Raw genomic sequence first — 27,820 nt, 5'->3', positions numbered from 1 at the left:
TTCAACACAGAACTGTTTAATAAGGGAAAGTGAATGATCAGAGGGAGAAGTGAGAACAATTTACTCACACTAAATGCTTAATCTAAAAAAAAAAAAAAATTCAAACCAAAGCCAGGCTGTGCCAGCCAGGGGGTGAGACTCACAGGTCCTTCCCAAGGAACAGGAAAGGGGAAAGCAAAAAGGGAAACGTGGTACGTTCATTAAAGAGAAACATAGGGGAAAGAAGAGGAAAAAGCCGGAGCTGAGGAGCTCTTTGGGACAAGCCTAAGCCCGCCCGGTACTGGGATGGGGAGCAAAGACGAAGCGTTGAGCTCTCCTCCGGGAGGGCTGCCGACGTGGGGTGGTCTGTCGGGGGCTGCTCCCCACCTCTCCCAGGAGCTGGATCTAGAGAGGGAAAAAGACGCACCTCAGGGACCGAAGCGGCTGACGCAGAGCGGCACAGCCTCCCACCAGCCCTGCTGCCCGCTCCCATCACCTGACGAGGCTCCCGGTGCTGCCCCGTGCCCCAAAATGGGCTCTTCCATTACCTGCAGCCACCGGGCAGCATGGGGCACGGGGGCACGGGGCTCTGGACACCTCCAGCATCTCTCGCTACGAGAGCTGGACCCATGCTGCCACGTTGCAACCATTAGCATGAAGCAAGCTTGACCCGACACCCCACTGACGCCCAGCTGCTTGCACCCCTCCGGCCTCCAGCCCCATTTACTGCCTCAGAGAAGCTGGACACCAGCATTTCCCCACTGACTGCGGCTCCGGGAGCCGTGCCAGGCATGCCCCTGCCTTTATCTGCCTGTGAAGACCGTGCTTATGAATCGGCATCTGTTTGCAGACACCCCCTCAGAGGCTGAAAGGAGCTACTGTGTGGGCTCTCGGGATCAGACCCGCACCCTGGAGCTCATGGCAGATGGGTTCAGACAGAGAAGCATCCCCATTAAACTCTGGGTGCCTTCCTAAATGCTCAAAGTCTGCGCCTGCCCACGCACTGTAGAGCGAGGCGGCTGCGGAGAAAGCCGAGCAAGGAGGAAAAAAAAAATTAACCAACCAAACAACCTGGTAAAACTCCTGGCCCGCACGGCATGAGACAAAGAAACCGCCTCCACGCTCCGTTTTCCAATACTATGTGGGACTTTCCCATCTCCCTGCTGCAGGTACTGAAGACAAGACGAGACGTCTGGTCTTTGCACGAGGGAGAAGACGGGATGCTGTGAAGTGACCCCCACGCACACACGTGCCCGGTGGGCAGCGAGGGCAGGCAGCCCCCCCCAGCACCCCTCTCTCCACCTCCCAGACATGCTCTTCCTGCGCACGGAGCGAAGGAAGTCACTTTTTCCTCTCTCCCGGGCTGTCCCCGCTTTCGGGAGGAGCGTCCCGGCGTTCAGCTGCCCTCGTCTCACACCAGCGAGGAGCGATAACCAGCACACGGATCTGCCTTTCGCAGAGCCAGGCTTGGAAACTCCCCAGGTTTCCTCCGTGCGATGATGGAGCGTTTCTGTAGCCAGTTGTCTGGTACTGCCCGGAGCCCTTGTCAGCCCAGATTTCAGAGGCATTTAGAAATATGGCACTGATCCATGAGGTGCTTTGGAGGGGAGGAGCTGGTATGCAACCCCTTGTATGAAAGGGGAAACTGAGGCAGGGAGTGCAGACCCAGTCTTCTCAAAGGGGAGACTTAAAACTAGGCTCATTTAATAAATAATCTCAACTGAAACGTGCTGGGTTTTTTCTACAGAAGCCACCAGCTTTTCTAAAATGGATTTATGGACCTGACACTATGCAATTTTAAGCATATTGGCCAAAGAGCCTTGCCTGTGGTCCCACAATGGCTCGGTGGAGGAGGCAGAAATACAGCTGTGGCCACAGGGCACCGTGGTGGCACATGGTGCCAAGAGAGATGTCCCATGTCAGTGCACCGATGGCATTTTTCTCTTCTCAACTGACCTCAGCCTTTTCCAGGGGTTCCCGCTCCACTTGCTCCCAGCTGTACCCAGCTTCTCCCAAAGCAGCCAATGGTTTCTGCTGCTCTGTCCTCAGAAAACCTCGGTTAGAGAAAGAAATACGTCAGAGAGACAGACACCCTGAGTACTACAGCAAATTGGAATAACACTCTCATCGTGTCCTCGCAGCCAGGAATCGACCCCAGACACTGACTGCTTGGCCACATCATCACAGACCTGCAGGACCTTAGAAGCAGCAGAGCGGTCTGCTGCCACGCTTGAGCACTCTCTGTGCTGACGTGCCAAGGACCTGAGAGTCTTCTCGGGGTGCTCGCAGGACCCCTGTGCTTCAGGACTCACACCCAGGACACGATGGGTTAGCTTTCTTACCTGATTAGGAAAAATACTCGGGAGACCACAGTGTGCCTCCCAGAGGGAAGAGATGGGAGCTCTGTTATTTGAAATACTGCAAATCTAGTGGGCAAAGTTGGAGAGAATGGTCTGGACAGAACAATTCTGTGCTGGGGACAAAGGTGAAAAGGAGGAAGGTCTGGGAGTCCCTTCCCTCTCCTCTTGCTGGGAGCTCGTACGATGACACTCAGCCCCCACACAGATTTATCAGCCCTCTGATAGATACAGGCAGTCGCAGAGCCTCCCCCCTCTTCCCATATTTATACACCACATTATCAGAAGGTGTATTTATAAATTATTTAGTCCTAAACAGATTATAGCTTGACAGCTCTTCCAATGCCTGAAAAACACAAGCTGGCTTATGCTGGCTTCTCTGGACATGGCAAACAGACGGTTTGATTAACGTCCAACATGCTCCAATAGCTATTATAGGAACAAGCCCTGGATCTGTTGGGGTTTTTTTAATCAATTTGATAAATCTGGTGCATGTGAGAAGCGCTTTGCCTGAAGCCTCATATTCTCTCTTCATCCAGAGCCCAGAGACAGCACGGCCGTGATAAACTCGGCGTGGAGACGCACGTGGTCTTGGCACAGTGGCTGTGCTCCGCGGGGAGCTGAGACATCGATGCTCCGACCTCGGCCCCCGGGCGCTTGGCACTGCCACCGCCTGCATCCTCCCACCCTGCCCGAGTGCGAGAGGCGCCTTGCCATCCCCAGCGACCCCGGAGGGAACCGGGAAGAAACTCTGTGGATAAAACCTGATGAACAACAAGGGGGTTGCTATTGCTTTTCACAGTTGCAAACGCTCTCCGTAGCACAGCATCCCCGGAGAGCCGTCGCATCCCACTGAGTCGGGTGCTGTGGAGCCAGGCGAGCTGGACCAGCTCCTTCCCACTGGGGAGCAGCGGGCAGCCCAGCTCTGGAGCAGCAAGGGGAGCAGAGAGCAACTTTCCCTTAGTCACATCCTCCGGATAGTTAAGCAACGCTGCGGTGAGCCGGACTGAGCCGTGGGCGGCATGTACGCGCTGCTGGCATCGTGGCCAGGATTCACAGCCGGACTGTGCCACCCACGGCCACCCAGGCTCCAGCAGCTCCGGGGCAGGGGTTGGAATCCTGGATTTGCCAAGGGTTCGCAGGAGACGAGCCTGCCCACCCCGACACTCACGCCGCGAGGGGTGACCAAACCTGTGGGTTGATGGAAAACCTCTTTGGCCCGTGCAGAGACGGTCCCTCGATGCACCCCATCCTCCTGTCCCCAGCCCGGACCCCGGCGCGGGGCAGGGAGCCAGGGTGGCCCCCCCCCCACACCCACGGGTGTCTGTGTCACCCGGCTGGGTTAGCCCGGCTCGGCTCAGCTCGGTTGGAAGTCGGAGAGTGCCATCTGGTGCTCCGAGGAAATTTCTCTCCCCGGCAGGTTCCCGCAGCTCTGCTGAAGGGCTGGGGGGAGCCGGTGGGGGGGGAATTCTGCTCCCATGCTCGGCAGGAGAGAGCGGAGCAGCTCACCTCTCGACCAGGACCACTTCAGAGGGGTTTGCAGGCGGGAGAGGGAGAACCGGTGTTGCAGGTGTATTAGCAGCTGCATTCAAAAGAGGCTCCTCTTTGCTTTCCAGCTCCAGCAAGCTTCCCGGAGCGTGAGGCTGCAGCAGGAAAAAAAAAGAAAAAGATGATGTCAGAGTAGACAAAATGCCTCTCTACAACAGCTTGATTCTGATGTAACGCTAATTCCAGTAGCTGATCTTGAAAAAAAACTCTACCTCTTCTTCCCCCCGCTCCCCCCACCACGTCAATTTATCATGCAGACATCTCAGAGCGCTTCATGCAATTGATTAGATATCTCCTGGCACAGATGGGAAACTGAGGCAAGCAGAGGAAAAGGCTGGCCCCGGTGTCACATAGGGAGTGCGAGTGACAAAACCCAGCAGACATCTGGTCTCCAGGCTCCCACGCCCTAACTGCTAATTTGGCTCTTGTCTCCCATGTTTTGCCAGGCAGTGGCAGGATCTGTAGCATGGTTATGCCATATAGAAAGGAAATCTATTAAAAACCCAAGTTTTTAACAGCTTCAGGCAGCTCCCCAAGGTTACTGTTAAAACAGCACCCTGGAGTCCCTCTTTGCTGTCTGGAACAAAATATTGACCATTTCTCAAAGAGCTGATTTAATGCGCTGCACCATCCAGCAGAGAGGGGGCCTAATTTGTCTTGTATCTATGTGCTGCACCATTCACACCCCACACCCACGCACCGGCAGAACGGCTTTATTAAACCACCAACCCGTCCACCACCCCAGCTACTTCCTGCAGCTTTACCAGCTCCTGCATCTTTCTCAGCGCCTCTCAGAGCCCCGACCGAGCAGCTGGAGTCTCTGCTCTGCTGCAGATTTGTTTCTCTGCTGCAAACCTGCCCTGTTTATGTTGTCTGGATTGGAGATGCCCATCCTGCTCCATCCATGGCCTCTTCTGGCTTGCTTGTACTGTCTTGCAGTTACTTGGGGAAATCACCAGCATCCCTGACCTGACCCTCATCTCGGATGAAGACCTAGTCTGCAGGGGCAACTCTTGTTCTACTTCAGATCAAGGTGTTAGGGAGGTCTAGGAGCTATTAGAACAGGTTTGTCAGAGACACCAAGATTAATTCTGCACACACAGCTTGTTCCAGGGCTGGTGGGTAACCAGTTACCCCAGTTAAACAACCATGGTTACAGCGGGGTCTGCAAAAAGACCAGGAAGGGAATCCCAAAGGCCTGGCTCTTCCCACTATCCCTATTTCCCTCCCATCCATCCCGTCTCAGCAAACATCCCAATACCATGTGTTGCCCATCACTGACCAGCAGCACCCTGAGACCATTCCCTGCTCAGCTGGAAAGGACCACGGAGGTACAGAAGAACTTCAAAGACACCCCTGAAAGCCCACAGCCTCTGACGCAGCAGTGCCTTGGCAGTGCCAGGGATCAGTTTTAGAATCCCCCATGCTGATCTATCCTTGTGCCTTTCCTAAGGCCTGAGGGCACTTAGATCTGCCTGCACGTACATCCTTCTTGGGAGTGATCACCGCCTTAGCCCCATGCCCCATGTCCTTTCACCAACCTTACGTGAAGTCCGTCGATGTCTGTTCATACTGAAGAGCCTGTTCCACTGGGACAGCGCTGCTTTTGGGGATCCTGTACCCTCACCTGCTGTTTAAAACAAGCCCAAAGAAAACAGTGACTCCCCAGAGCTGTCTTCTTCCTTCCTGCGTATGGTCCTTGGCACAGCAATCAAACGTGCCCCCAGTGGAGTGTCTGAAAGAGGATACCATGCCAGGTCCAGATCCTGTAGTACCACCAAAGCAAATGGACTTATTGCCAGGCACACTGGGCAATGAGTTCAGTGGGCAGCTGGCTGAAGTGCTCCAGCCCCTCACATCTCCTGGGCAATTTTCAGTGCTCTCTGCCCTGGCCCTTGGGTACTCTCCCCAGTGATCTGACTCCCTGGGCAATCCCCCCGGCTGGGCCTCTCCAACACGCAGCTTTGATGCCAACATTTAGCCAGCAGCGAGTAGGCAGTGTGCGGCACTAGCCCCGAGCCTCATATCCAAAAAGCAGAATACAGACTGGGAGAAGGGCTACCGGTCATTCCTCAGGACTTCTCACACCAGCCACCAGGCAGCCCTCAAGTCCTCAGGGATGAGGGGGGGGATTTCCTTTCCCTCTGAGCCATCCTCTCACCTTTCAGGAGCTGCTCTTTCTCCCTTTCAGCATCAAAGTCAACAGAAGACATTGGCTCGGGGCTTGCAGCACAGGTACCATCTTCACCATCAGCACCCAGACCTTGAAGGAGCCCATCCCTGGAAGCAAAGCAGAATTAGGTGTTTTCAAACAAAGGCCAGCAGGACCAGCGTTGCAATTTCTGACCCTCTAGCAGCAACACCAGGACAGCTGGATCTGGTTGCATCCCTTATCAGCAGCCTAGAGAGGCCAAAGACTGCAAAGGGCTATAACTCGGGTTCCTGATGGGTGCCACGGTCCGTAGAGAGCCGCCTGGGGGGGACCTTTGGGGAAGTAAGAGCAGCACAGGCAGCGGTGGGAACAGATGCAGGATGTCCCGAAGCTGTGTGGGTTCTGGAACCCAACTGCAGCCTTACTGGAAACACTGGGCTCATTTCAATATTTTAAGGAAGTAAGGGGAAAACTGGGTTTTATAAAATCCAAATGAGCAGCTGTTTATAAAATCCAAACAAGCAGCCTTCTGCAAAACACCGGCTGCTCGGGATCTGACAAGGCTGATGCAGCCAAGCGGGCTTCTCCCTATCCCTCCAGGGCATCCGTGTCTGTGAGGACATGCTCCCTCAACAGGGACACTGAAGCAAGCTGGGCTTTTGGCCCCACGTCACCCACCCGCCCACCCCAACGCTTACGTCTCCAGCGCTTTGTCACCGAAAGCTTCTGGCACGGCTGTCCCCTCCTCGCTGGCCACCCCACCGCCCGCACGCTGCCGGGCTGGGCTGCCCGCAGGAGCGTCCACCACGTCACTGGCCACCGCCGGCTCCGTGTCACTGGTGCTCAGCGTCAGGCAGCTTCTGCTGGTGCTGCTCCCCAGGGAGCCGGCCAGGCTGAGCTCCTCCAGCTTCCCCAGCAGCGGCTCCGTGCTCTCCCCCTCGCCCCCTTCCCAGGGCTCCCAGCTCGGGTCCTGCTGGCCAGCCCGCTCCCCTGGGACGCTGCGGCCCCCAACAGCACCCAGCTCTTGCCCCTCCGCTCTGGGCTCCTGTGTCCCCCACATGCTCCGTGCTCCGAGCCCAAAGAGACTCCTGAGGAGCTGGAGCAGGGAGGGACGGCCGGGAGCCCGAGCGGCCGTTGGGGCGTCCATCGGTGCCAGTGCTGGTGGCTCAACGGCTCAATTTGAATCAAACGGCCCCAAACCGCCCGGAACCCGGAGCTGCGGCACTGAGGCAGTGGCAGGGATCTGAAACAAGGCTGGGGGGGGGGGCAAGATGTCACCCAGGGGGGCAAAGGATGCACAACCCAGGGCTGGGAGGGGGATACAGAGCAAGCACAGCCCAGAGCTGGGGGAGAAGACGGGCCCCAAAAGGTGAAGCCTTCCTTCTACCCACAGCGACTCATTCTTGCAGCATTCCCACCTCTGCCACAGTTTGGCCTAGCCCTGACATTTCGGAGGGTGGGAGGAAGGGGGAAGGCTCACGAAAACATGCAGGAACCCCTCCAGCAGCGCAGTACCATGGCCAAAGAGGGAAAGATAAAAAATTACTCCTTCAGCAGGCAGCAGCACAGCAAACAGCTTTAAAAATAAGCAGCATCTGCATTTGCCCATCGCAATGCGATACATTCATGACAATAATGGCAGGAACCGAAACAGCAGCAAGCCCAAGGACCCATTTCTCCCTCGGCCGCTCAGGCACATTTCCGATGGGTATTTTCCTAGGACCACAATCTCAGGCAGGGGCATGATTTTCCCCACAATGTTCCTGCACTCAACAGAGCCGTGCTGGAGCTGCAGTAACACTGGCATAAAGCTGCTCTCGCTGATATAACGTATCCCTCACGGAGGCAAGCTGCTAGGAGTTCAGCTTTGCTTCTACGCTAGGAGTTTCTTCTGGCTGGCTCTGCCAGTGTCTGCTTATCCTTGGCTCGGCTAGCCCACAAGCTGCTGGCTGCAAGAAGGGTTATTTTTCCTCAAAAAAACTCATCTAAAACTGCCATGTCATCGTGACTGGTTGAAACCAAGATTCTCCCACCCTCCAGCTGTACCCTCCCGTTTCCTTTCCTCTGCCGTCGCTGGGCTCAGGCGGCCAGCACAGGGCACAGCTCCTGCAAAGCACAGACCACAGCCCTCCTTGCCGCAAAAAGTGTGTTTTCACATCAGCCCCTTGCTCTTGCTGGCACAAGAGGAGGGCTGGGGATGCACAGCTGAGTGCAGCCCCCTTTCCAGTAGCAGCACAGATTAGACTACCTCAACCAATTGGTGAAACCACATCCTAAAACATCACGTAAATCCTGAAAGCAGAGGGTCCTTCTCTGCATCTGCCGTGCCTCTCTTACTTATACCACCAAATATAACTCTTCATTTACACCAGCAAAAGGGGCTGCCGGTGGAAGCACGGAACATTTCACATCAGCATCAGCAATCGCAAAGCCAGTGTGACAGAGCCAGCTGGGAATTTCTTCCCTATTGCCTCAACATCTTAAAGCCACTGCAACAGCAAAGCAGGCTGTCTCCCACCAGCAGAGCCACATGCAGGATTTAGATCACTCATCAAATGATCTCCTAAATACTTGCTTGCCACCATCGTTTCTTGATGTCCATATTGGCCATTCCCATAACAGAGCTGGTGCTTTCAAACTAATTTCCCTTTATTCCTGGTACCTCCCCCTTCTCTAACACTCTCCAGCAGCCATTTGCAGACACATTGCAGTACGAGTCCCTGCTGCCCACCCACAGCTCAGACCCCACAAGCTCCTTGCTGCACTTGCTGTGGACACAGAGGAGTTGTCCAAGCCTCCTGCACAGCTTATTTTCCACACCTTTTGCTGCTCAGTGTGATTAGAAGCAGCTACAAATATCATACACTTGATGCTCACCTAATACCACTTTCCCAGCTGTTTTTCTACAGCCATGCCAGAGGTGTTATGCAGTGTATTGGAGGTGGAAGAGAAGTGGTTTGCAAAAAAGAAGAAGGATTTAGAGATGAGATTTGCTTTTGCAAAAGTTCTCACCAACGCTGCTGCCTGATGAAGTAATACTAAGGGATGCTAAATCTGAAATGGTGGTAAGACTCAGGAACAGCGCAGATTGATGTAATGTGGCAGAGAGAAGCAGAGGATCCATCCTGCAGCCGTCAGCACATCCCGATGCGCCTGTGCTGGTATTCAGCCTAAAAGCCATCCATCCATCACACTGGTTGTGCACAAGAACAGCCACCACCAGCACAGATCAGCAGGGGCACTGGGATAACCCAGCGGGAGGGACATTCAGACCCAAACAGCCACCGTTGCTACATTCACCACCAAAACTCACCCCAAGACTCAATGCAGAATTAAGGTTGGTGGTGGGACCTCGAGCCCCACCGGGACCAGGAGTTTCTCTGCGAGTACACACTGGGAGGAAGGCAGACCCCTTGCTACCAGGCTGATGTGGCCAGTCCCCGTTAGCTGATTCCTCCCCTTCCTCTGCTCCATGATTAGTCTTACCTCCCTGACAGCCATCTCTGGCCAGGGCACATCTCTCCTGGCCCCTGGCCCCCGCAGTCACTGCAGGCATCCTTTGCTTCACCCTCCACAGCCTGCTTTTCACCGGTGTCAGTGCAGCTACCACGCTCAGAAAGGTCTGCCAAGGCCACGTCCCCGGCAGCCCCCACCTCCAAGGGGAGAAGGCTTCTCCGGAGCCAGAGCGGGACCCTCTGCAGCCAGGGGCCCATTTTCCCTGGCAAAGCTCAGCCAAGTAAGTCAAGGATTCAAAAATCTCTCTGTTTGGCTCTGGGACAGGGAGCATCCCACAGGGCATGTCATCCCAGGGCATGAACAGTGCTCCTACCATTGGACAGACAGGTAATTTGATAATTAGCAGTCAGGCATTTACACTGGCCCCAAACCTCAGCTTATCTGGCATTTTTCAGCAGAGTGAAGTCCCTGGCAGTCTCCCAAGGAGTGAGGGGAAGAAAAGCAGCTGGGGCAGCTTGCTGAGCCAAAGAGCCACCTCCAGCGAAGAAGCTCTCTTGCTCTCCTGGGTGAATCACGCTCTTTCCTCCAGCCACCGTGATTTTTCCTAATCTCAGTGGAATTCAAATTTCCGAAGTCACTTGGGGTGAACCACCTCTGCCACCGGCAACTCTTTTTTTTCTGGTGGATCAACACCGAAGTTTCCTACTAGAAACCAGAAATGCTCTTAATAATGATTTAACAGGGCTCCTGGCCCTACCTGCCAGGGAACCTGACGGAGGACAAACCGATCGTGCTAAGGTGCCACAGCCTTAACAAAAAGGTCAGAACTTCGCTGGAGAATCCACGGAGAAGCCGAAGACTCCCAGAGAATCACGACGAGCAAGGCACCGGGATGTCCTGTGCCGTGCCATCCCCGCACAGCTGAGCTCAGCAGAGCAGCCCCCAACCCCGCTCCCAGCAAAACCGCAGCCAGGCGATGCCCCGGGGCCTCACCCCAAGCCCCTCAGCCCCCCCAGGAGCCCCGTTACCCCCCCTTTCCCCCGCCCCCAGCCCCGCCGCGGTGCTCGGCGCTGCACAGAGCCGCACGGCAGCCGCTTTCCCACGCTCCGGCCGGGGAAGGTGCCTCTAGAGGGAGCTAAACCCTCCCCGGCTCCGCGGCTGCATCTATGGTCTGGGGTTGGGTTTCTATTTTTTTTTTTTTTTTTTTTTTTTTCTTCTCTCTCCCTTCTTTTCCCTCCTCCTCCCCGGCCCTGCTCGCTTCCTTCCCCCGCGCCGCGCTCCGGGGAGGAGGCAGGAAGGGAGGCGGCGGGGATGGAGCAGCTCCCCGCCGGGATGCGTTAGCTTCCAGGGACACCCCGGCCCGCTTGGTCCTCGCCGGGACGCGGTGAGTAGCGGGGAGACAACCCCCCGACACCCCCCACCACCCCCCATCGCCCTCAGCCTCCCCCCCGCGATGGGTTATCTTTATTCACCGGGCCCGACCGGGGTTGCCGGGAGCCGGGGGAGGGATGTACCGGGAACCCCGGGGTGCCGGCGGGCTCCGGGGGAGCCCGGCAAGGCGGGAGGGGTGGGAAGAGCCGCAGGGCCTCATCCTGCACCGCCCGGTGAAGAAGGTTAAAGTACGCAGGGGTACCTCAGCCAGCAGCGCTCCGGTGTGTGCGATAGCTGGGCCAGGGCTGAAAGGTCTCGCTCTGAGCTGATCGTTGCCCCAAAGAGGGATATCACCATTTTTAATAATATTTTTTCCAGGTGGGGGGGGTTTCCCCCCTCCTTGCAAGGCCGCGGTGGTGACAGCCCCTCCCGGCATCCCCATGCCAGCGCTCAGTGGGGGGGTTCAGGGTGGACAAAGTTGGTTGAGGTGTCGGTGGGAAGAGTTGTACTGGGGTGATATCCGTCTCCCCCCGCGCTGGGCTGTGACCTGACACGGGTACGGCACGTGTGGCTTTGCCGGCTCGCCCGCACCGCTTCCCGCCCGGCAGCACCGGGGATCTCCGGGAACGCGGGTGCGCGGGCTTGCGGGGGGACCCTGGTTGCACTGTCTGCATCTGCTGGGGCTCGTGGGCCAGCTGGACCCTGGTGCCGTGCTGCGTGGGTAAACTGGCCAAACTGGACAAACTCACCTGTTTGCTCTTCTATGGCAGGCTGGGAGGAGCGGGCCTGATTCTGCGCTGTCCGTGCAGGGATGTCAGTAGGGCACAGGAGTCCTGCGGGATCTCTGTCCTGGAGAGAGTTAGCTGCCCTGCACGCCACGTGATGGAATCACTCCCATGCACGGGCCCAGGGCCAGACCTGTGAACCGCTCGTCCCAGAGGATGCTCCATGCATTTCCTGGAACAGGATCTTCGTAACACGTCGGGGGTGACTTCAGAGCCCCGTAGCCTGACTTGCTCATAGGGATTAATTGGCTGCTCCTGCACATCCTCTCCTCTCCTGCAGCTTGCAATTCTGCCTCCCTCTCTGGGCCAGTCCCACCATCTTCCCGGCAGCCAGGCACTTTCCTTTGGAGAAAAGTTGGGAGAAGTGGTGAGCATGTCATGAGGTCACACAGGAAAAGTGTCAGAGACCTTTAAGGAGATGAGGGCGAACTGAGAAACAGTTGAGGCAAAGGTCTTTTTTTTTATTAGGGAAGGCTGGCAGGTTCCAGGAAGGCTGATTGCTTGCATGGCAGGTACTAGTTAATAAAGATAAGGCTCCCGTGCCATCTTGGAGGAGTTGCTAAATCCACATCCTAGGTGCTGTCTGCTGCTTTTAACCCTTTGCTGCCTCCTACAAGAGCAAAAAGTCACAGTGGAGCTGAATCTTTTAGCAGCTGCTGAGAATTAGACACTGCTCCCCGTAACCTGCAGCTTCCCCCAAACCCTCTCCTGAGCCCCGTCTCAAGTCCTGGAGCCTTGGGCTGTCTTTAAGTGTACAGGTGTCATCCTCCTTAACACTCCTCCCTGCTCTTTTCCAGTAACAAAGGCAGAATGGGGCAAATCAAAGGGGCATTGGGCTGGAAAGCAGGAGGAATCTGGGCAGCAGCACCCTTGATACTGGAGAGGATGGTCCAAGGCACTGTGACCCTAGCAGACACTGGCAGTGAGCTGTCTTGGGCGTTCACTTGGTTTGCAGGAGTAGGAGGTGAGGGTGCTCCCCGGGAAGGAGGTTGGGGACCGGCAGCATGCTGACAGGGATGTAGCTGCCGGTCCCAAATGTGCGCATGTGCAAAAGGGCTGCCATGTCCCATGTTGCAAGAGAAGAAAGCACTGCAAGAAACTATATTGAGAAGGAAACTGAAAATGAAAGTTCCTCTTAAATGACGGCCACAGTCGCAGCCTGCTGCTTCCTACGGGTTTGGCAGACGGCAAATGTGAAGAATCACTTGAGTCAGCTGCTTCTCTGGCACTGGACTCCTGTGCTCACCAGCCATCCTTCATACCAAGCAGCCAGGTCTGCATCAGAAATTCCCTGTTATCTGTGGCTGAGCTCTGGGTCAGAGGCAGCGGATTGATGTGAAACACAGTCGGTTGCACCGATAGACCAAACTCTAAAAGCTCCAGAGGCAGCTGAACTCTTTGGCTGGATGCGTCCGCATCCTCCCCAGTGCTCAGCACATCCTCTGGGTGTAGCAGCATGGAGTACAGTAGAAATTCATACTGCTTCGCTTACCCACGAACTCTAGAGAGCTGCTCCGAGTCTGGTCTTGCTTCCTCTTGAAAGGCACAGAGGCCTTCCTAGGCAAGGTGGGCTGCAGCTGCAGCCTTGCTACGCGCGCGAGGAGGAGCTGGGGATGGCAGCGGAGGAAGCACGGGAGGGTTTCCTCTGTGGAGGAGGGGACCGGGGCACGTGCATCCGCTCCACGCGCTCCCTGAGCTGTCTCCAGCGTGTCCCGGAGCAAGGAGAGGACCAGCTCTGGAGCCTGGGTCTCTGCTGAACTGGGCTAGTGGGAGCCAGCTCTCCTCCCAACTTTACCCTCGGTCTCAACTGCTGATCCTCATCGCGTTTTCAGCTTTTCTGTGGATGGGGATGTTTGAGGTTGGGGAGGAAAAGGGAAATCCTGTCCTCGGAGGTGCGTAGGAAAAAACAGCATCTCCGTCTGTGTGTCACTGCTGCTCAGGCTCCCTGAATGCAGCTATGCAAAGACACGATGGCTTTCTAAGTCAGGCTGATAAGCTTTGCATTTCCAGCCCCCACCCCCACCTTGACTGCAGGCCGTACTTCACATTACTGCTTGTGGTCTCAATTTATTTTTTCTTTTGAATAATCTTCAGTGTGAGGTTGTAAGCTCGGACTGCGTGTTGCACTTCTAATCTTGACATAGGTGGTTATTTACCCATGACCAGCACTTTTTAAAATTTTTGCCCAGGATACAGTTGAAACTTCTGGGTGCTGATGTGTCTTCATGAATTTAGACCTGGTGCAAATCAGAAAACCCACCGGTTCAGCCCTGTAGAAGTCTGGCCTGGGAACATGTACTGGCATGCCAAACAACAGGCTAGGACCTGCAGTGATCTCTCTCTAACCCTGACGGCAACCGCATGGCCTCACTTCCTTCTCTGCAAAAACCGGAGGGTGAGGTCAGTGCGATGAGCAGAAGGGTGAAGGAGCTGCGATGAGCCCTGAACTACAGGTCTGGGCTTAGGATACCTGTGAAGTTCAGGGGCGATATGAACCATGCGTTTGGTTCTCACTTAATTTTCTTATTCTGGGAGGAGCTCAGAGTAAGAAACATAAAGAACAGGGGGAATTAGAGCCTCTAGGATTTAGGAAAACAGAGAGCTCATCTCTTGTAGAAGTAGTGGAAAACAAGCCGGAGGTGCTTGCCAGGAGACATCGGCACTGTCGCTGCAGCTCCGCGTGGGAGCCACGGCAGCTCGGTGTGGTTGCAGGTCGGTTTGCTCTTGCCGCGCTCTGAACCGTCGTGGTTGCAGGTGGGGGTAGCAGCAGCATTTCGGGCAGCAGCAGAGCCCCACGACTCAGCTCCCAGACACGCTTCTCCGGGTGCAGCCAGGGAGTCGTAGAACCCTTTGTGCCGTGATTTTTTTGCATTCATCCCAGCGTGAAGCCACTGCAGATGCAGCTGTTGTCTGGGCTGAGTAAGAGCCGGTGCAGCCCGTGGCACTTGCTGAGTGGGTCAGAGGAGAGCTGGGCACATTTCCAGCAAGGGTGGGGAGGTGGCGAAGCGGGGCAGGGAGTTGGGTGACTTCTCTCTTCTGGCATATGACTGTCCGCAAACATGTTAGTGAGAAGAGGCAGGAAGAGAGGAAAAAAATCTAGCCAAGGGACTTGGTGTGGCCAGGAATCGGGGAGCAAGTGTGCTGGGAAGGGAGGAGCCAGGTTGCTGGCAGAGATAAAAGCAGGCAGCGTTGCTCTTCTGAGCACTTGGCTCAGCCGGAGGGGCTTCCTAAGGCTGGCCTGGGAGCTGTGTGAGGGAGCAAGGGGCCGCCAGGCTCCCGTGTCCCTTCTGGCTGCTCATAACCTGGTTCGCTTACTGTCTCTTGTCATTCCAGGTAAAGCTGATACTCCCAAGCATCTCTCTGCAATGGCCTCAGGGAACGACGGTGACCCACCGAGGGCCCACAGACGCCGGGGAAGCAACAGGCGCAGGCTGTCACAAGAGCTCAACTCAGGTAAAAAGGTTGCTGTGATATTCAGGGGATGAAGCATTTTCAACCCATTCTTTTTTTTTTTTTTCCCCTGCTGTGTTTCTTTGAAAAGATGGCGTTTTTTCATACCTCCAGGGCCCTTTGCAAGACTGGGATAACAGATCAGTTCCGTAAAGCTGAACTGAACCGGGAGAGCACACGCTCAACGCTTTTGGGAGACGCTTGGCATTGGATTAGCGCGGTGGGCAGCAAGAGGGGCTTGAAAGGCAGGGAGAAAATAGCGCGGAGGGAGCTGCTGGACTGGGGTACGCTGGCAACTCTGGGCAGGCAGGCTGAGGCAGGCATAGCGGGGTGCCACCGGGCACAGGGGTTGGGACGTGGGGCAGATCACCCCGGCTTGGCTGCGAGATGTACGTCTGGTTCCTGATGTCATTGACTTTCCCTTCCCTGAGCACAGGAGAGCGAAAGGTGCTTGATGTTTAAAACACAGAGAAAAAACACGTCTTGCTGAGCAGCGCCTGGTCTCAGGCAGTTGGTTTCAGTCTTGCTGCATCGGCTGCTGGATGAAATCGGGTCTCCGGTGTGCCTTGGCATAGCAGCGATGAAAAGTTATGGCTCGCCAACATTCAGAAGCGGTTCAGTCCGTTTCTCCTGTGTGCCGAGCCCAGCAGACTGTGTAATTGCGTTTCACACTAATGGGTGAAACTGGGAACGGGGCCGAAAGGAACCCGGGAAAAACCTCAGCTCCCGTTTCATCCCCAAATGATAAAATGCCGCTGCACAGAAAGCTGTTAAACATGGGTGACTTCTTAACCTGCTTGCAGGTGGACTTGTAAATAAGGCTGAGTCACTGTGGCTCTGTCAATAATGGAGATTAGAAGCTATACCTAACTGCTTATGTATTTGAGCTCAGATCCAGCTCAGAGCTGTTTTATTGGCCTGATAACGTTATTTATACTCTGGTATTGCCTGGACTTCTCTCCATCTCAGAGTACCATTTGAGCTAGATCCTGCGTGCATACACTGGAAGAAAAAATACCCTGTCCTTCCCTTACCAAAGTCTACAAGGTATGAGAAGAAATAAATAAGAGCAGCTGTTTACGTATGCTGATTTCCTGTTGAGGCCAATGAGATGCTGATGTGAAAACCAGTAAGAGGATCAGGCCCTGAGCTCTAACCACACTGTTGTACAGTCACGCTTCCTGTACACTTGCAAATACTTACTGGCAGTACTGACATCCCTCTGCTTCCCAAAACTCAGGGGGTCCATCAGGAATTTGGAGGTGGGATCTGCGTGCCTCTTAGGGAGAAGCCTCATGGACTCCAGTGGAAACAGAAATGTGGAGCTTCCACCAACACACGCTATGGGATTACGGGGTGGAAGGCGGTTTTCCTCAACAGGTATTAAGCCTGGCTTTCATTTAGGGCTCGCTTGCTCTGTTTGTTTATCTTTGGATGCGGTAGGGAGTGAAGAGATTGTCTGCTGCTCAAGGACTCGCTTGAGCATCGTTCTGAGCCCTCGTCCTACCAGCCGTTGCTCAGGGCATGGACAACATGCTGCTGCTTCTGTCTAGGTTGGGCGGCGGTTTGCACTTCTGGTGGTTTTAGGGCATGGTGGACGAAGGCAGGAGCTTCATACTCCTGGCAGTATGGGGTGGGAGGCCCAGGACCAACGGTGCTGAGCTGGGCTCAGGAAACAGGGCTCAGACTTCAGAAAAGTAACCTTGCCCTCCTTCAGTTCTCATCTGTACCATGGCGGTGGCAGTGCCTCCCTGTTCAGACGTGCTGCCAGGGTACGCACACAGCTACAGGAATGGCTTGGATAATCCCGTCGAGGCTTAGATCTGTGGGACACGCCATGGACGTGGCTGTCCTCACACTTGCAGGTAACCATGCCAAATGCAGCTCAGCCCCCGCTGCACTGCAGAGGGGCTAGTCCAGGTGATGAAAATATTGCTTATGTGGTCACGCTTAGCTCCTGTGTGGACCACATTAGCTGGAATCCCAGAGTACTTTGGTGAGAAAAGCGATGTATTGCTATGTCCACTCATCATTACTAGGGAGATGGAGAGAGCTTTGATGTCGGTCTTTGCGAGGACGTCCAGGGTGTCAGGGCTGTGCACGGAAAGCCCAGCCACCCTGCCTCACAGTTTGCAGAGTCAGATTGGCAACTGTTCTCTTCCTCAGATTACCTGGGCTTTCTCATCTGTCCGTGTGTGTTTAATACTCACGTAACATACCTGGAGAGGTGTGAGATTTGGTCCTTAGTTGTTTATCTTAGCTCTGGACTTGATGTTGCATGTGAAGCAAGTCATGAACTGATAAATAGTTGCTTGGGGATGTTAGTCATGCATCTGCGAGTGTCTCAGTGTCTTCATCTCCCAGACCACCTGCAAAATGAGTAGGAAAAATGTGAGCTGCCTGTTTAAACCTGGATTCTCATACATTCTGTAGAGCACCCGAAACCATTTAAACGTACTTTTCTCCCGTCTGGTGCCCATGCAGTTCCTATTTCCAGCACGCACACAAGAGTATTGGACTTCCCGTTGAACTGCATCTCCCATCAATATGTGGTTTCCTTTTTTAAAAGAAAAAAAAAAAAATCATCCTTCTGATGACTGTGCTGGGAAATAACTCTGCTATGGAATTGCCTCGTGACTCTTTTGTTCTGGCCTGCAAAGGATGCCCCAAAAAGTCTTTTATGAAAAACTTGATGGGGCAGAGGAAGATACATTGCCAGAGCTGAGATGCCCACCCATCTTGAGCATCCCACTGAGCACTGGGTCCAGCGTCCCTTTGCAATTCAGTAGATTAGCAAATATGGGACAGGTCTCAGCTTGGGCAGCAAAGTACCAGAGAAAAGCCTTGCTGCAGCCCCCAGCCCCTCCTGAAAGTGTGTAGCTCTGGGTGTGTTGGTGGGACACCACTGAACAGCAGAATTAAAGCAGGTTTCTTGAGTCCAGCCCAGAATCTAGACCAGAGCATCTCCCTCACTGACAGATGAATTTCTGTCTTAAAGCCAAGGGTGTTTGCCCATTAGCTCTGCAGGGAGGCTGTTTGTGAATATTGCTCCTCTTTTGGGTGAGAAGATACTTGTTCTAAAAAGCAGAATAAGGGGAAGGGCTTTGTGCTGTGCAGACGCCTCTGGGGACGGCAGTTTTCCATTTCCCTGTCTAGAAGCTTTGCTCTAGGGTGCAAGCTGTGCAGGATTATGCCAGCATGATGCAGTGTCAGGTTGATCAGCCTTTGATCCTGGATTCCATTGCTATTGACAGGTGATAGTGTTCACAAGGGGCTGCCTTGCCCGGTGGAAGCTAACCCAAATCCAGATACTGCTCATCCTATGCTTGAATTGCAACTACCATGAGGTGGTGCTGAGCTTCCCCTCAAGGCAGAAATCTCCAGAGACAGTTCTTGGTTCCCCAGAGCTGTCTTCTCCCTTCGAAGCCAGTAGCTGTTTCCAGGCTGGATATCTCCCTCTGTGCAAACAGATGCACCTCTCAGTGTAGTTACTGCCTGTCTCCTGAGCTCGAAAGGGATGCTGCCAGGTTGCATCTGTCATTATTACAGTCTGTAGCAAGGCTATTTAGTTGTAACAAGGTCTGATGGATAACTTTGGTGAGACCTGCCAGTTTTTACTGTAGCGCAGCTGCTCTGCGGGAGACAAGAACAATGAGAAATAAAGGACCTTGCACAGAAATGCAGGTGTTGCACGTTTGAGACTGGCCAGGGTCCGGTCAATGTTGTCTACAGTGTGGGTCCAGGCAAGAGGTTGTTGGGGCAGGTCTGGTCCAGATGCTGAGGGTGAGCTGGGGACCGAGGATGACGGGGTCGCTGCTCCGTGAAGCAGAAGCGGAGCAGGTCCTCCCTTGCAGTGTGGGGGTTCGCAGCAGCTCGTGAGCCCCCTAACACGGCCCCGATGATCCCACAGGGAGACCAAAGATCCCAGAGGAGCTCCGAACCGCTCTCCCCCTCTCCACTGCCGGTACTGGGAGTCCACAAGGCGAATCTTGATCCAGATCCTCTTCCTTTGAGTGGGAGAGACCCAGAGATGGTCCCAGTGGGTGCTGTGGGTTAGCACCTGGGGGAAAAAGATGTGCGTTCGCCTGTCCCTGTGTTACTAAAAATAGCGCCTTGGGGTAATTAAAACTAGGGATTTTTTTTGGTACACTTATTTCCTCTTTTGTTCTCGCAGTGTGTTTACCCTGTCTCACTGAAACTGTGAGTCAGTCGGTTTCGTTTTCTGGCTCTCGGTGGAGCGGTCACTGGCTCCGCTGGCTCCTTCATAAGGTGGGATTTGTTTACCGCCAAATAAACCTGTTCCTGCAAAACAAAAAACAATCCCCTGAAAACACAGCGACCAGGGCTTGTCATTTCCCTTCACCTTTATTTACCCAACCCAAACTCTGTGTAACCTGAGTCTTTGCACGACGGGTCCTCTCCCTTCCCCGCACCCCATCCAGGGCTGGGCCCGTCTCCCCGGAGCCGCACGTGGGCCATGTAGATGTGACCAGCTGGAAAAACTCGGTGACGAGTAGCACGGCATGTTTTGGAGACTTGGATACAGGGTTTTATGGGGCAGTGTTGCCAGGACAGCTGTGTCCATGAGGCCAGGTCCTGACATCCCAGCTCTGGCGTGTTGCTCAGGCAGGAGCATCTCTGCATTGGAAATGCAATTTCCAGTGGCCAGAGAACTGCATGGTCAGTCTGGCGGGTGGATATACTGGCATGCTGGGAAAGGGTTTTAACTGGGTTGGCTGCAGTGAGCTGCACCTCTGCTAGATGGTGTTGCTGGTGCAGATGTGCTGCTGCATGTCACCAGCACGCCTTGCAGGATGATCACCTAAAGCCACGGGCTTGCAGGGTCCTGCGCTTCTGACGTTCCCCCAGGTAGCTCATTTACCTGGGCTTTGCACCTTGTTTAATGGCTGTGAATCTCCACCCTGAATTGTGATACCCTGTCAAATGAGCAGGGCTCTGATCCATCCATACTGTTTCTGTCCCCTACAAAGTTTGCATCTTAGAAAAGAAACTGGAAAAAACTCTGTTACCGGGACCTTAGGGCCAGCTCCCCCCGAGCCCTGCGGCATGACTTAGCTGGGCTGCCATCAGTTTGGGAACTGGTGCTCTAGCCCAGATTGCTTCTTGAGCCAGCTGAAACCGAGCTGTAATCAAAGACATCCCGTGACAGTCCGGGTACTTTCCCCAGGAGCTATGTAATGCATGTGATAAGGTATCGGTCACCATGGTACCTACGGGACTGAAACGCCTCGCCGGGGGCTCCCTGCTCTGGAGGGGGCAGGTCCTGGCCACATCCAGACCCTTGCTCTTCCCCGAGCAGCGTGGGCACGGGGGACACGCGTGGGGGTCTCAAGCTCGAGCCGTTTTCGGATGGGCGCGCGCTTGCCGACGCCAGTTGTTTCCGACTCGTTTCCTGCTTGCGCAGAGCCGGGTCGGTTTTCGCGCGCTATCGGGGCCGGGTGACGTTACCGCACGGGCGAATTCCCCCGCTGAACCCTGAATACCTGGCGTGCCGAGCCCTGCTTGTTTACAAGAGCAGGGGAAGGAAGCTGTGGCACCCAAAACCAGCCTCAGCTCACCCCCTGCCCGGCTGCAGCCTCCCGCTCGCCGTGCAATGGGCTTGTTGCTTCCACGGGTATTTGTTAGCGAAGCACTGTCCGCTCTCGCACAGTGGCAATGGGTGTGCAGGAGCAGGAACAGGCATTCGGTTCAAACTTATCACCTGGCTGTTTATCTGCTTTCAAGCGCAAGATGGGGAGCCACCTCTCTGGGCTACAGTTTAGGAGTTATTCAAAAGCTCGTCTCCTTTCTGCTCTGCCAGCAGCTCATGCAGAAGTTGCAAACCCTGCCCTGGCATTGCCGCTGCCGGGCTGATGGGTGTCTGCGAGACCGGTGACGCGTGATTGAATCGGCAAGGAATTATACCAAAATGACCAATCTGACTTTTGCTCACCACATCATTGCTGATGCCATGCTAGGGCGAGATCGTTGGTGACATTGAAAAACAAAGATTGTGTGCTGAGGGTTGATGGGCAGCACTAGACTGAGCTTTGCCTCCAGTGTGGGTTTGAATCTGAGATTCCTGAACTTGTTTGTGCTGAGCAAACCCCTTATCAAGAGGTAACAGAGCTGCCAAGCACAAGCACTTGAACATCTGGTTTGTGTTGTGACAGTCCTGTAGCTGTCTCTTGCCAAAAATGCATTCAAAAGGTGGGCCTGTGCCCTGAAGAACAAAGACTGGCTTAAAAATTAGTTTTCTGAGAACTAATTTATGTTGGATTCTTTTTGTTTTACTGCAAAAGGCCAGAGTTAATACAAACAGCACAAATGTAGGCTGAAAATGAGGGAATGGTCTCTTTCTGACTTGGGAAAGGGGGGAGACGAGTTTCTCCCTTGACTTTTCTTCCTTTTATCTCTCTCAGAAGACCAGGTGGTGGAGGAGACGGAGGAGGTGTTTCGGAGCTATGCCTTCTACCGCTACCAACAGGAGAGAGAGGAGAGAGGGGAGGAGGTGCCCATGGACCCAGAGATTGTGGAGATCCAGCAGGAGCTGGGCAGGTAAAAACTCTGATACCAACCGTATGCACGTTCCTCAACCCCATTCTGAGCCAGGCTCTATTACAGATCCACCCCAGTCCTGCTTACCAGTCTTGCTGACCTCTCCATAACGCCGTCTTCCCTCTGGGCAGCACCGGGAGCCTGGTAGGAAGGCGCCTGGCCATCATCGGTGACGACATTAATAAGCGGTACGATGCGGAGTTTCGCTACATGCTGAAATCCTTGCAGCCCACCAAGGAGAACGTCTATGAGCACTTCACCAGAATAGCCTCCAGGTAAGGCCACAGGCTCCCTCAGCATGGGCTGGATGCCTTCTCCTGGAGAAGACCGGGGAAGGAAGGGTCAGACGGGGTGCAATGCAGTCGGTTAAACCCTTGCCCCCACGCCGGAGCAGCTACCCCAGTATGCAGACCCTGTCCATTCAAGCTTCACCCACCGTCCCTGGGTTGAGCTCCCAGCGAGCTCACCGTGACAGTTCCTGTGTTTTCTGCCTGTCTGCTCTTTCTCCTGCGCACTGTTTGGACGGTCTTCACCTGACAATCACCTCGCAGTCCTTGCACAAGCTGACCGGGGTCAGAAAGTTTGGGGGAACGTGCCTGGGAAGCGTGGCCCGTGCATCAGTAGCCAAGTGAATGTCCCAGCTCCCCTTCAGGGGTACGACCAGCCCCGGACCACGGCAGACTTGCTGCTGGTCCCACTGCCGCTTGCTCGATAGCTGGAAAGCCCTGACGAGTCAGGCTTTCAGAGGCACAAAGCAAACGCAGCTGCAGGCTGCGGGGATGGGCAGGTACTCGCTGCCCTTGGTGTGCTCCACATGGAACAGGATCCAACTCTCTCAGGATAGGGGATGCTCCGCAGGCTTGCAGAACCTGTAGCCATCTCGTGCAGGCGATGCGTGACCACCTCACCCACGCAAAGCACAGCAACAGGGGGAAGAGCGAAGGCAAACACCTGGACGACTTACAGCCCTGATTGCCTGAAGTACAGGCTTGGATCGAGGTGGCTGTCGAGGGGTTCGGTTCTCACCTCTCTCTGTCTGTAGGGAAACCAAGTGCGCACGTGAAATGGTTTGCCCAGGGTCATGTAGAAGACCTCTGGCAGAGCCAGGAGGGAAGCCGGGGTCTCTGGGTTCCCAGGTCCCAGGCTCCCGTCGCTCCTCCGAGCACAGCCCTGTCCCTGGGCACCCTCCGCTCACTGTTTGTTGTCTAACTGCCTCTCTTCTGTCCTTTTCCTGCTCCCCTGTCCTTGGGAAGCCATGCTGCGCTGTTTTCACCGCTTTGCCAGCCTGAGGCGGTTAACGCACCGCAAACAGGTAAATTAACCTCTGTCCCTCTCTTTGCGCTACCTGTTTGTCTGTAGTTCCTTCCCTGGCTCTAACTTCCCTCTCCCCCTGCCACCTGCACGGTGGCAGCTCCACGCCAGGGCTCTGCAGGGAAGACAGTTCCCTTCGGCTGTGCAGACAGGGACCACTAGGACAGGGCACCAGATTAAAACACAGAGCCCGAGTCTACTCTTCTTATTATTCCCCCCCTCCCTTTTTTTTCCTTCTTGCTTGCCTTGCTGAAAACCAGGAAAAACACCTTCAAAAACTGGTCTAGATAAATCAGTGCCAAACCTGCCCACGGCGATGCAGTTTGTGCCCACAGCAACCAAAAGCTGGATCAGAAGCAGTAGGCATCGAGTAGGCACATTTTGGAGCCCCCCCAGCCCCTGCGAGCCTCAGTCTAAGGAAGGATCAGGTTTTGTTCTTGGAGGGGTTTGTCTGTGCAGGAAAAGGGAACATCCTGTTCTAACATGCTTTGTCCTTAGATATAATTAAACTTCCTTACCTCCTCCAGGTATGACCGCACAGGCAAGGGATGCTCTGGGACAGGTGGGTGGTAGTTCCTGCTCCTGGCTGCATGTGTAGCAGCTACTGAGCTTGCTGCAGCCTACAGCCTGACGGCTTAAACCACCACCAGTTCCAGCTTACCTTGTTTAATACCCTTGCCCATGAAAACACAGGACCTCCAAGCAGCTGATGTGCCCTGCATTCGGATGGAGACCTCAGGGAAAGGCAGGACAGGCAGGAAGGTGGCAGGTCAACAACGGCCACCGCAAAGCTTCCCCTCCAGCAATTCAGAGCTTGTAGCTGTGTAGACAGGATTTGGAAATTTCCTTTTCCCTAGGACATCCCTAACCCACCTGGCTGAGACAAACAGCAGTTGTGACCGAGACTGTGTTTGTTCTGCTCCGAAAGCACATCCTGGTTATGGGCGGCCGCGTGTCGCTTAGCCACAAAATGACTACGTTGTCTGCGCGGCCGGGATGCGCCCTGAGAACTAACACAGCATCCCCAGCCCTGCTCTGCAACCAGCACCGCTCAAGAGCCCATGGCCTGGGATGCAGAGACTAGGGAGGTCTGAGCCAGCCACGGCGGTGATTTAATCAGACCATCGGCTTCATTTCAGCTTGTTCGAGAGCGGCATTAACTGGGGCCGGGTGATTGCGCTGCTGGGTTTCGGCTACCGCATGGCCATCCACGTCTACCAGCACGGCACAAGGGGTTTCCTCTACTGGATCACCCGCTACGTCTCGGAGTTCATGCTCCGCAACCGCATCGCCCAGTGGATCGCCCAGCAGGGAGGATGGGTGAGCCAGCGGGAGCGCGGGGCTGTCCCGGGGGGAATTCGGGGACAAGGGGAGGCAGCCGTGCTCCGGCCGGTGAACGGTGCAGCCCGGGGAGTACGGCACTGCTGCGGTCGGTGGGGTTACCCGGGTGCCGGCAGAGCAGCAACCTGGCCCAGGCAGATCTAACACGCTCTGGTTATTCTCTGTTTCCCGTCAGGTGGCTGCACTCGAGCTGGACAATGTTTACATGAAGTACATGCTGGTGGTGGTGGCCCTGGTCATGGTGGGGCATTTAGTGGTACGACGCTTCTTCAGGCCCTAACTGACGTGGGGGCAGAGGCTGGGGGGGTCCGGCCAAGCTCTCTCTCAAATCTCTGCTCTGCGTTGACGTCTCCCAAGAGAGGGGGGAATTCGAGGAACCTCCAAGAGAGAGAGCAGCTTGGACCTGTGACCCTCCCGCCACGGGGCCCAGGGTCTCTGCCATCTATGCAGACACCACCAGGAGCTATGGGGAGAAGAACTGGGGGAAAGGTTCAACTTTGTTGCCTGTTTTGTGCCTCACTTAACTGCTGAGGACACTGTGATGGTCCTGGCACACAGCAGTGAGGCAGAACAGGCTCCTCTGGAGTCAAGAGTCTGAGGGAACAAATGTGTTGTGATAATGCCAGCGAGTGTGTGTGTGTGCGAGTGCGTGGGTCTTGTCCGCTCCGTGGGGCAGGTGCAGAGCTCCCTATTTGCTAACGGCTCTAGCCCAGACCATCACCACATTTGAAGAGGGATTGCAGCCTTGGTTGCTGCAATTGTTGTCTGTAAGTCACTGGAGGGGCAAGCCAGCATTGGCCCATGCGGGGCTTGCTTTCACCTTCCCTCTGATCCTGAGCCCAAGTTCTTGAGCGTTCTCTTTCCTTTTAACAAGCATCCCTATCCCTTTTCAAAGAAACACACGGACTACCTGTCCTCTGACAGTCGATGGAAACATCTGGCAGCACCGGCAGGCAGGTTTTTCCCTGCCGCAGCCCGAACCTGGAGACCTGCAGCTCTCCCGTGGCTGATGCAGGTGCTGGGGTGCAGCCTCACCGCCCCCCGTGAGCTCCAAGGCTGCGTAGCAGCAGACCTAGGAAGCACCGGCAGGTTTCCAAACACTAAAAAGCTGTGGGGTTACTAATGGTCAGTGTAGGCAGCCTGCCTGGCTGCCTGCCCTCCCTCCAGTTCTGCTGGGGGCTTCCATTCAGTAGACTTGGATGCTGGCAAACAAGCAGCCCAAGTGAGACCAGTTGGTCTCCCTTGCTCTCAGTGGAAGGCACTGGAGTTGCATCCCATCCCTGCATCAGCTCTTTGGTTTCGGAGCTCAACTGGGCAGGATGGTGCAGGCATGCCCCGGTTAAGCCCAGGGCTGCAGTGTTTTATAACTGCCCAGAGAGCAGGACCCAGCGTCTTTGGGAAGTGACTTCAGCTTGTTCTGTTCATGACTAATGCTTGAGCATGATTTTTGGGGGAGGGAGGGAAGCAAGCTCCACTCTCCCATCCCAAATCTTTCTGACTTCTATAAAATAGGGAGAGCGTCCCAGCGTGGACCGCATGGTTTAGCTCTGTTCTTTTTACTCCAGGTGACACTGTAAGGCTTGAAACTGTGACTGGCCCCCGTCTGAGCCAAACTCACCCTACGTATTCCAGCATCACCCATCTCCTAGAGCAGGTCAGCCAGCTGGGGGAGGGAGCCGGAGGGACCTCGGCCGTAGGAAATGAGCAGTGGTCCTAGGTCTGGGCTCCTCTCCTAATTCAGACAGAGCCCTTCTGGGCTGGAGCCTGGGACAACGGGAGTCACAGTATCGTAGCCCTAAAGAGGCTGAGCCTCCTGCCCCTCCGGGGCCTTTCCGCGATGGCCGGAGCAGGGAACTTGCCTGGTATTGCTACCGCAAAACGGGCTGAGTGACCACAACTGACAGCGCTCCCGCTCATCTCTGCGGCATGGGGATCGCCAAACCGGGGCAGAGCCCGGCTCACCCGCACTCTGCCTGGTGTCGCCCGCTACGGGGACCACCGTGAGAGCCCAGCGGGGGTCAGAGAGACCTGAGAGCAGCTCATCTGCCCCACTGTAACAAAGGCGTTCCTGACAGACAGCTGTCTAACCTGTTTTTAAAACCCTCCAGTATTGCCTCCCCCATATCACTGATTCTTACCTTAATCTTTACCTTCAGATAGATTTCTTTTTTCCCCCTCAATGCCTATCCCTCACTGCAGTTTAAGCTTGTTACTACACGTCCTGTCCAAGCACAGAGACAGGACACCTTACATCCTTTCTCCTTGCAGCTGCAGAGGCTTTGCAGGACCAGCCGTAATTTTATAACACTTACGTCCCTCATGTTCCTGCCTCTTTTAACATAAGAATAGCAAACTTTTCAGCCTGTTTCCGTATCAGGGTCTTTCTGTGCTTGTCATTTTGACCCTGACTGTTTCTGCAGTATCCCTTTCCCTGGTGGAATGCCCTGGACTGTGCTTAATAGAAAGCATTAAAATATTTGCTATAATATTCCTCTTCTATATCTCTCTGTTTTGGTTGCTTTATTTGTTTTATCTGTGCTGAGCAGCACAGATCTCCAGTGGATTTTCCATGCTCAGGTTTTGTGGCCATGCTGACTCTTTGAGCAGCTGAATGCCCACCGAGCTCGTTTGTCCCCTTGCAAATGTATTTATTGCTTTGCATTTATCCACACGCAACTTAATTTACCATCGTGCCACCTGGTCACCCGTGTTGAGGAGATCTTGAGATTTCCTCAAGATCTCAAGACTCTTCTCTGGTGTGAACCAGTCTAACCAACTTAGTATCATCTGCAGTTTCCCATCCCCACTCCTTACCTTCTTTTTTGGGTGACACCACCACCAGATGGAGCCTTTTTGCCACGATGAAAATGAACGACTAATTGTCATTTTCCTTTTCTCTTAATCAGTCCCGTTATCGGCATGTCACTGTCCTTTAGGGTAGTTCTCTGGTTTGGTTGTGTCTCCAGCGGGACTTTTTCAGAGGACCTTGGAAAGAAAACAGTATATCAGCTTTTATTCACTACTTTACTGACACACTCCGAGAACTCTAACAGATTGGAGAGAACTTTTGCTTGTACAAAAAGCCTTGCTGCTTGTAATTTATTCTCATCTTCCAGATAAAATGTTTCACCTTGCAAACCAAATTCAGCTGTAAGGCCAGCAGACTTTAAATGAAGAACATTTTTCAGCTTTATAGTAGATGATTAAGCCTTAGTAAAGTCTGTGATACCAGATACCAGGACAGAGAAGGGAACTTTTAAAATAGGTGCTATAGCGAAGGAAAGTTTCCATTTTATCCGTTTTCTCAGGGGATTTGCAGGGAGGATTGTCTCAGGATATCAGCATATTGTCTCCCTCTGCTCTCACCTCTCCTAGCCTTCCTGACACTGGTGAGCAAGTGGAAAAAAGCTTGAACTGGGACTGTGAATGGGCAACTGGTCTGTAGTGCTGTGTCCTGTCACTGGATGGCAACAGCACTGCAGGCACAGCCACCAGGGTGCTGGCTCCGAGGG

At 54.5% G+C, this 27,820-nt stretch overlaps 2 protein-coding genes across 6 annotated transcripts; one reads left to right on the top strand and one right to left on the bottom strand.

Moving 5' to 3' along the window:
- Nucleotides 1–21,851, bottom strand: LOC115335153. Of its 5 annotated transcripts, XR_005931342.1 has the most exons (10): nucleotides 21,744–21,851; nucleotides 19,282–19,400; nucleotides 17,557–17,655; nucleotides 17,318–17,467; nucleotides 11,126–11,990; nucleotides 6,046–6,164; nucleotides 5,426–5,514; nucleotides 3,846–3,979; nucleotides 1,936–3,527; nucleotides 1–384 (listed from the first exon to the last, which is right to left on the bottom strand). XR_005931342.1 is itself a non-coding variant. In XM_030000434.2 (6 exons), the coding sequence occupies exons 1-5, from the start codon at nucleotides 7,181–7,183 to the stop codon at nucleotides 1,937–1,939; spliced, it is 888 nt and encodes a 295-aa protein (XP_029856294.1). In that variant the 5' UTR covers nucleotides 7,184–7,317; the 3' UTR covers nucleotides 1–384; nucleotide 1,936. The 5 variants fall into 5 exon arrangements, 1 of the variants encoding a protein (XP_029856294.1); XR_005931343.1 differs by lacking the exon at nucleotides 11,126–11,990 and having other exon boundaries at nucleotides 16,302–17,467; XR_003921377.2 differs by lacking the exon at nucleotides 11,126–11,990.
- BAK1 (BCL2 antagonist/killer 1) lies at nucleotides 10,676–27,820 on the top strand. The gene is made up of 6 exons (XM_030000465.2): nucleotides 10,676–10,876; nucleotides 14,982–15,101; nucleotides 21,521–21,656; nucleotides 21,788–21,931; nucleotides 24,107–24,287; nucleotides 24,484–27,820. Exons 2-6 carry the CDS (start codon nucleotides 15,014–15,016, stop codon nucleotides 24,586–24,588), a joined length of 654 nt encoding a protein of 217 aa, XP_029856325.1. The 5' UTR covers nucleotides 10,676–10,876; nucleotides 14,982–15,013; the 3' UTR covers nucleotides 24,589–27,820.

Source organism: Aquila chrysaetos, chromosome 24 (assembly GCF_900496995.4).
Source record: "Aquila chrysaetos chrysaetos chromosome 24, bAquChr1.4, whole genome shotgun sequence".
Taxonomy (NCBI): Eukaryota; Metazoa; Chordata; class Aves; order Accipitriformes; family Accipitridae; genus Aquila; species Aquila chrysaetos.
The sequence above is the reverse complement of the archived record's forward strand: the minus strand, read 5'-3'. Positions and strand labels throughout refer to the sequence as shown.

What these genes read in the sequence shown, in the direction of transcription:
- LOC115335153 (XM_030000434.2), bottom strand. Translation starts at nt 7,183, where the DNA reads ATGGACGCCCCAACGGCCGCTCGGGCTCCCGGCCGTCCCTCCCTGCTC. An exon ending in GAAAGAGCAGCTCCTGAAAG is followed by an intron (nt 5,515 to 6,045) that starts GTGAGAGGATGG and finishes TGTTTTAAACAG; the next exon opens with CAGGTGAGGGTACAGGATCC. An exon ending in ATCGACGGACTTCACGTAAG is followed by an intron (nt 3,980 to 5,425) that starts GTTGGTGAAAGG and finishes TTCCTGCTGCAG; the next exon opens with CCTCACGCTCCGGGAAGCTT.
- BAK1 (XM_030000465.2), top strand. Translation starts at nt 15,014, where the DNA reads ATGGCCTCAGGGAACGACGGTGACCCACCGAGGGCCCACAGACGCCGG. An exon ending in ATCCAGCAGGAGCTGGGCAG is followed by an intron (nt 21,657 to 21,787) that starts GTAAAAACTCTG and finishes CCCTCTGGGCAG; the next exon opens with CACCGGGAGCCTGGTAGGAA. An exon ending in TCGCCCAGCAGGGAGGATGG is followed by an intron (nt 24,288 to 24,483) that starts GTGAGCCAGCGG and finishes GTTTCCCGTCAG; the next exon opens with GTGGCTGCACTCGAGCTGGA.